The following is an 8,244-nucleotide window of genomic DNA, read 5'->3' as shown; positions in this document are numbered from 1 at the left end:
TGACTCAGGGAGGAAGGAGAAGGGGTCGTGTGGGCCGGGGTCGTATCGTGTTATTCTAATGTTCCTCCCCTCCCTTGTTTCTATTCCCTGTCTCTCTTTTCCTCTTTCTTTACATGGAGGGTGAGGGGAGGGGGAGAGGGGAGCATAGTGGTAACGACGGCTAATTCCACCTTTCTGACCGTATTCATGATTTTAGAAGGACGAACAAACACAGGTGCCTTGGTGTTAAGTATGTTTGAAAGACACTGTTGTCCGTAAACTTGGATTAAATTATTTTTCTTACCTATTTACATGAAATCTTAGTGACAATATGATTTATTCTTGATAGTTCAAGTTTATATTTTCTCAGAGCTTTATAGATCAATTTCTATGACTCCTTAGATTGATCAATAAAGTTCAGAGAAGATAATTATACACTTTATTTATATCAAAAATAAATCATGTCACAAGCATGATGATAATTTCATGAACAGAAGTAAGACATATTTATTCCAACTTTAGGGACAGCAGTGTGTTTAAATATGCGTTGGTGTGTTGTGTATGAGTGTGTGTGTGGGGGGGGGGAGGGGGTTGAAGCGGATTGGTTTATATGAGGTTTACTTCGCCTACTATGTTGAATTTTCGATATATTTCCAAATTTCTCAAATGTGGAACAGCTGGAGAGGGCTTCGTTCGTCTCCAAGATGGAATGTCAAATGCCGAGGGACGAGTTGAAATCTACCACGACGGCGAGTGGGGAACAATCTGTGACGACTTTTGGGACGTCGCGGACGCAACTGTGGTCTGCAGATGGTTAGGCTACGTGCGAGCCAGCAAGGCCAAATCAGCAGCCTTCTTTGGCCCTGGTCAAAGCTCTGAGCCAATCTGGTTGAGTAACGTCAATTGCACGGGGGAGGAAGATGAATTATCTGCGTGTGCCAGCAGTGATTGGGGAGACACCCAATGCTCTCACCAAGAGGATGCATCAGTCTTATGTACTAATCTTTCAGGTACTTTCTATTTGTTTTTGTCTTTTCAAAAATGTTAACACTAAAGCCCCTTTCACAACGGATCTGGGTATAGTTGCGTAGTGTCGCGTACCGACTACGCCGAAGTTAGGCTGCGTATTCATGAAAAAAATGATGCTTCGGTGTAGTCCCTGCGTAGATTATGCGTAGGCTGGCGTACGGTGGCGTATGGTTACGTACCCTGTGTGTAGGCACCGCGTACCTACGGCGTATGCAATTGGCATAGGGTTACGAAAGCTTAAGGGGCTTCCACACCGGGCATACTATTGCGTAGGCATGGCGTACAGTAGCGTAGTGTTGCGTAGACCTGTGTACTTTCTGCGTATAGTGTCTACGCCGAAGGTACGCGAAAGCGTCCATCTCGCGTACCCAATTGCACCCCTCAGCGTTACGTAGGCCGGCGTAGGGTTGCGTACGCTCGGCGTAGTCGGTACGCAACACTACGCAACTCTACACAAGGCCCGGTGTGAAAGCCCCTTAAGGCCCGGTGCTTAAGAGGCGTTATTTAAATTGGCACCATTCAAAGGATTTAGTTAGGCATAGGCCTATATAAATACACAGAACCGATCCAGGCGCAATCTATATCTAGCCACATACCCAACCCTTGGTGTAGGGGCCGATGGCCAATAGTGCACGGTTTCGGATTCGTCTGAAAATCCAAACATCGAAAATGGGCGTAACTATAATTTATGATATGATTTTCCTTCAGCGTAGTGAGATCATCTAAAGGTTTTGTTTAAATACCATATGAACGCACCTTCCCGAGTTTCGAACCCGGGGGGGGGGGGGGGTGTTTTATAAAGCTGTTCGTAAAGTTACGCATGACTTTACAAACGACTTGTATATGAAAAGCCAAATGGGACGCTCAATCATTATTGATTATTATTTATTAAGTTGAACTGTGCAGATGTAGATTAACATTTTTATTATAACAACCATTTTTAATGCAAAGTAAATTTTTTGCCATAATTTATTTGAGGTTATTGGAAATATCAGAAAAAACTTTGGGCATCCTACCTGGCACATCATATACAAGTCGTTCGTAAAGTCATGCGTAACTTTACGAACTCTTTATGAAACACCCCCAGGTCGCAAAGACTTTCCAGAAGTCACCTGAATTGCAATGTCAAAACCGTGATGCATTTGCCTGTAAGAAACATATGTTTAGATTACGTAATATATCATTGTCAAGTTTGCGTATTTTAGGAGGTGATGCATAATCATATATTGTAAGTGGATATTTGAAAGCCTTTGCGATCGTGCTTTCGGTACAACAGGATTACCATAAGTATGTTTTGTTTTTAATTTAATTTTCATTCTAAATGTTTAGAAGATGAAGGTGAGTTGCTTTTAAAGGACGGACAGGATGATAACTGCGGCAGGGTGGAGATCTTTCACTATGTCGAATCCTATAACGGCGTATGGTATTTAAAGTATGGTATTTCAAAGTCTTTGCGATCGTGATTTTGGTACAACAGGATTTATTTTATTGTTATTCTAAAAAAATAGAATATGAAGGTGAGTTGCGTTTGATGGACGGACAGAGTGATAACTACGGCAGGGTGGAGATCTTTCACTACAACGAATCCCATAACGGCGTGTGGGGGTCGATTTGCAAAGACGGCTGGGGGTACGACGAAGCCAGAGTTGTTTGCACCCAGCTGGGCTTCCCTTATGTTGCATCACCCTTCCGGATCCCTTACTTTGGACCAGGCAATGGACCGATCCATCTGACAAACGTGGCATGCACTGGAATTGAAACATTTTTACCGGACTGTCCACAACTTCACTGGGGCAAGAACAACTGCAGTCATGCTGATGTTGTTGGTGTTGAGTGTTCCTACCCCCAGCCAACACCCGTCGCGCCCGAAGGTAAGGACGAACTCAGTGCGTGTGAGTGTGTGTGTTTATGAGTGAGAATGACAGTTCTATTGGGATCGTTTCACATTAATGCGAGGTGAAAAGGGGGCTTTTATGAGAATGGGGAAATGGCTCTTATTACAAATAAAAAGAGGCACATGTTAAAATAAACGGGGCTCTTATCAAGGACGAAAAGGGGTTACCATGAAAAGGGGAAGAGACGCTTATAAGAAGGGAAAAGAGCATTTATCAGAAAGAAAAAGGGGTACGTGTACTGGGGCACTTTTCTTATGTAATAGGAAGGGGCACTGTGCTCTCCCGCCTGCCCCTCCCCCGAAAGGGCCGCCTCTGGTTAGTATAGGAAATCAACGCATAGCAACTGTCGCAGGAGCAAGTGTCGAACAACCCCATCAAGTAGGCCAATACCACTCCCTAGGAAACGACAGAATAACGAGTATAACGTTTGGTAACGCGGTTAAGTCGTCAATTGGCAACTAGCAAACCGAATCAACACAAACCAACAAGCAATAGGTTCTCATTGTTTTATAGATCAACTTCTATGACTCCTTAGATTGGTCAATAACACTTTATTTATTTCAAGAATAAATCATATCACAATCATGACAATCATTTCATGAAAAGAAGTAAGAAATATTTATTCCAACTTCATGGACAGCATAGCATCTAAACGTACTTTATTGTGTTGTGTGTGTGTGTGTGTGCGTGTGGGTGCGTGTGTGTGTGTGCGTGTGTGTGTGTGTGCCTGTGTGTGTGCGTGTGTGTGTGTGTGTATGGGGGGTTAGGGTTGAAGAATGGACAATACGGATTGGTAGTTATGAGCTGTACTTCACCTACTTTGTTGAATTTTCGATATATTTCACAATTTCTCAAATGTGGAACAGCTGAAGAGGGCTTCGTTCGTCTCAGAGATGGAATGTCAAATGACGAGGGACGAGTTGAAATCTACCATGACGGCGAGTGGGGAACAATCTGTGACGACTTTTGGGACGTCGCGGACGCAACTGTGGTCTGCAGATGGTTAGGCTACATGCGAGCCAGCAAGGCCAAATCAGCAGCCTTCTATGGCCCTGGTCACAACTTTCAGCCGATCTGGATGAGTAGCGTCAATTGCACGGGGGAGGAAGAGGAATTATCTGCGTGTGCCAGCAGTGACTGGGGAGACAACCAATGCTCTCACCGAGAGGATGCATCAGTTGTTTGTACTAATTTGTCAGGTATTTTCTATTTGTTTTTGTATTTCGAGTTTATTTCCAAAAGGATTTACCAGCTTTTGTACAGGCATATATGTACTTAAGTGAACAATGTTCTGATATCACTAACTCAATTTTCATCAAGAGGGGATTTAGCTCCTTTTGGAATTAAGCTCTTCATTTTCAAAAATGTTAACACTAAGGCCTCGTGCCCGTTATTTAAATTCGTACCATTCAAAGGATTTATAGTCAGGCATATATAAATACACAGGACCGATCCAGGCGCAATCTATAGCCACAGACCCAAGCCTTGGAGTAGGGGCCGATGGCCAATAGTGCACGGTTTCGGATTCGTCCGAAAATCCAAACATCGAAAATGGGCGTAACTATAATTTATGATATGATTTTCCTTCAGCGTAGTGAGATCATCTGAAGGTTTTAAAAAAATACCATATGAACGCACCTTCTCGAGTTTCGAACGCGGTCGCAAAGACCTTCCAGAAGTCACCTGAATTGCAATGTCAAAAGCGTGATGTATTTTCCTGTAAGAAACATATGTTTAGATTACGTGATATGTCATTGTCAAGTTTGCGCATTTCAGGATGTGATGCACAATCATGATATTGTTAGCGTAAGTGGATATTTATAAGGCTTTGCGATCGTGCTTTCGGTATATACAACATGATTACCATAAGTATGTTTTGTTTTTTATTTTATTTTTATTCCCAAATGTTTAGAAGATGAAGGTGAGCTGCGTTTGATGGACGGAAAGGATGATAACTACGGTAGGGTGGAGATCTTTCACTACAACGAATCCCATAACGGCGTGTGGGGGTCGATTTGCAAAGACGGATGGGGGTACGACGAAGCCCGAGTTGTTTGCAACCAGCTGGGCTTCCCCTATGTTGCATTACCCTTCCGGATCCCTTACTTTGGACCAGGCAGTGGACCGATCCATCTGACAAACGTGGCATGCACTGGAACTGAAATATATTTACCGTTCTGTCCACAACTTCACTGGGGCAAGAACAACTGTAGTCATGCTGATGTTGTTGGTGTTGAGTGTTCCGACTTCCAGTACGGCCCGACAACATTTCCCGCGCCCATAGCCGGTAACGACGAACTCAGTGTTTGTTTATGACAGAGAGAGAGAGAGAGATAGAGAGAGAGAGCGAGAGAGAGAGAGAGAGTGTGTGTTCTGTTGGGATTGATCTACATTGCTGCAAGCTTCTTCATTTATCGGAGGTGAAAGGGGGCTTTATGAGAATGGGACGTGGGTCTTATGAAAAAAGTGGTGCACATGTTAAAGTAAACGGGGCACTTATCCAAAAATGAAAAGGGGTAATTATGAAAAGGGGAATGGACACTTATAAGAAGGAAAAAAGCATTTATTAGAAAGGAAAAGGGGCACGTGTAAAAATAAAAGGGGCACTTATCAGAGATGAAAAGCGGAAGGGGCACTTCTTACAAAGTTAAAGGGGCACTTTTCCTATGTAAAAGGGAGGAGCATTGTGCTCCCCCGCCTGCCTCCTCCCCCGGGAGGGCCGCCTCTGGTTAGTATAGGAAATCAACGCAGAGCAACTGTCGCAGGAGCAAGTGTCGAACAACCCCTTCAAGTAGGCCAATACCACTCCCTAGGAAACGACAGATTAACGAGTATAACGTTTGGTCACGCGGTTAAGTCGTCAAACGGCAACTAACAAACCGAAACAACACAAACCAACAAGCAATAGGTTATATCAATCTTCTGAAAATTTCGTTCTAGATCGTAAAACCCCCCGTAGTGTAATAATTTCCTTTCATTTTTTATTTCCTTTGTGATAAAGCTGAGCACTGGTCATGCGATTACATTGTGAAGGAAACTGTCTGAAAGCAAGACTGTGAAAATGGTTGAAAAGAAAGTGCAAACGAATAGTGTGAACTTTTGGGATATTCCAAATGACTCATAAACAATTTACCCAAGTTTGCTGAAACTGTCATAAAGTTCACACATTTGTTTTTGGTCAGATTTGTAATATAGGAGCCTTGAAAGAGCAATCCTAATCAGGGTACACTATTCTTCCAAATTGACATAAAATATTTTGAGAAGAATTGGAGAGCTCAAAGACTTTTCAGTCTTACAACACTCTCAACCTTTTCTTTGACATTTTTTATTATCATACAGAACATACTACAGCCTTAGCTGGCTGGTTGATTGCGATCATCGTGATTTCCTGTCTTGGTTTCTGCGGAATGATCGTCGTCTTTGGTGCTGTTCTGTATTTCGCCAAGCAAGGATCTTCAAACGTCACTTCATCCCAAGGCCAAGGGTATCCCACCGCTGCCACCTTCTCTCCAGGGCAGCCGCCAATGGAGCTCCCACCATCATACACCAACGCGGTTGCATCCAGTTTCCCTGCAGAAAAGGATCAGAGTTGTATCACAACCTTAGATGAATTAAAACAAAAGGAGTGATTTTTTCTTTAGGTGGGAAATGAGATAAATAGGAATGTGGAGAACATTACAAAATCATGGAAGATTGCGAATGACTGTAATTCATTTTTAAATCATTCGACCGAGGTCAAATTTTACCTATCTCCCCTCCTTTCTCTTCATCTTTGATGGGAGGGGGGGGGGGTGTGGTCAGAGGGAATGGCACGTTAATCCATGCCCCCTCATAGCTCCATTAGTTATAGGGTGGATGTAGTAACCACATTCGTATTTTCAAATATTTCTTAAGCCTTCCATATTAAATTTGTTTTATATTTTACATGTTTGTCTCATCTTAATCATTAAAGTTGTGTATGTAGATATTCTATGGTCTAAGAATTATTGCTTATGTCAGAGTGTACTATAACATGAGGCGGAAAACAAATAAACAATACAGCCATTTTCTTGTCAACCTCGTTGCAAGAAATAGCTTTTCAATAAATTGAGGCACATACTCTAATAATAATAACAATAGAAATGTCCATTTATATAGGTTATAGATACAAATTATAATTTGAAGTATCACATTACATTACTGCAGGACCATTATGTAAAACAGCCTGCGAGCTGATTAATGTTATCCTGTTAAAAGATGTTTTTAATAAATAAATAAATAAATAAAAATTATCAACCTAGCTGTAGCTGAGCTGCAATGATAAGGCGCTCAAGCATTCAATGATGCTTTCAATCTTTAAAACATTGTGAGAGGAAGGTCGCCATCTACTGTCGAACATCGTATTGGCGGTACAATAGGCCAGTTTCGTAATGTATTCAGAGACCTTTAAATCGCATTACGTAATCGGAGGGTTGGTCAAACAAGAGACTCGCGGTGCATAGCAGCCGACATTGTGTGTGCCTACAATACATGTTTTGACTATTGTCGAGGTGTGGTAAGAGAGAAGAAAAAGGGGGCAGTTTCAAACTTGAATAATATCCTTGAGATATGATTTTGTTCTTCATACATTTGATCTTTAAAATCGTTAAGTTTTAGGCGGCAATAATGGGAAAACATTGATGTTACGGAACGTGCAATAGCTTGCAGCCAGACCAGTTCGGCCTAGTCCTCCCTGCTCACTTAAATTCATAGTTTGTTACAGAAATCGCGTAAATGGTCAATTTGGGTCGAAATGGCCCAAATGACCAAGTGGTACATCATTTCAATGAAATTATATGTTCTGATATCAGCGCACATTTTTATACGGAATTTGCATGTCAAAACCCACTCATTAATTGATTCCGATTGGCCCGATTTTGGGTTAAACATTTTGATTCGCAGTGCTTAAAATATTATAAACTTCTAGATATATCACGCATATTGTTGTATGTACATACTACTCAAATAAATCCTTATGATCACCTCTTGAGAAGATGAATGTTTGATACAAAATAAATGAAGCTTTGTTCTGATTTTTATGCTTTCATTGAACTCTATAATAAAGGTCGTTTTGTATTCCATTTAAGCGGTTACTTGAGAAAGTTTCTGAGCACAAAGTCATGCATTATGTTGAGAAGGCCTGTACATGAGGCATCCATAACGATATCTCACTCAATACAAAAATTCCCATAATCTAAACACACACACACACACACACACCCACACGCGCGCGCGCTCACACAGTCGGTCTGTACACGCATACATACAAACGACGCGCGCCCACAAACGGGCACACATAATAATGATGATTTGAGTTTATTCA

The 8,244-nt window shown here is 41.9% G+C and overlaps 1 protein-coding gene across 1 annotated transcript; it reads left to right on the top strand.

Annotated features, from left to right (window-relative positions):
- The first annotated feature begins 730 nt into the window (after positions 1–730).
- Positions 731–8,135, top strand: LOC757131 (neurotrypsin). The gene is made up of 5 exons (XM_030975097.1): positions 731–989; positions 2,517–2,879; positions 3,770–4,102; positions 4,816–5,190; positions 6,243–8,135. The coding sequence occupies exons 2-5, from the start codon at positions 2,540–2,542 to the stop codon at positions 6,530–6,532; spliced, it is 1,338 nt and encodes a 445-aa protein (XP_030830957.1). The 5' UTR covers positions 731–989; positions 2,517–2,539; the 3' UTR covers positions 6,533–8,135.
- Positions 8,136–8,244: the final 109 nt, after the last annotated feature.

This window comes from Strongylocentrotus purpuratus, unplaced genomic scaffold, assembly GCF_000002235.5.
Source record: "Strongylocentrotus purpuratus isolate Spur 01 unplaced genomic scaffold, Spur_5.0 spur5_scaffold_8, whole genome shotgun sequence".
Taxonomy (NCBI): domain Eukaryota; kingdom Metazoa; phylum Echinodermata; class Echinoidea; order Camarodonta; family Strongylocentrotidae; genus Strongylocentrotus; species Strongylocentrotus purpuratus.
This window is presented reverse-complemented; position numbering and strand designations above follow the sequence as displayed.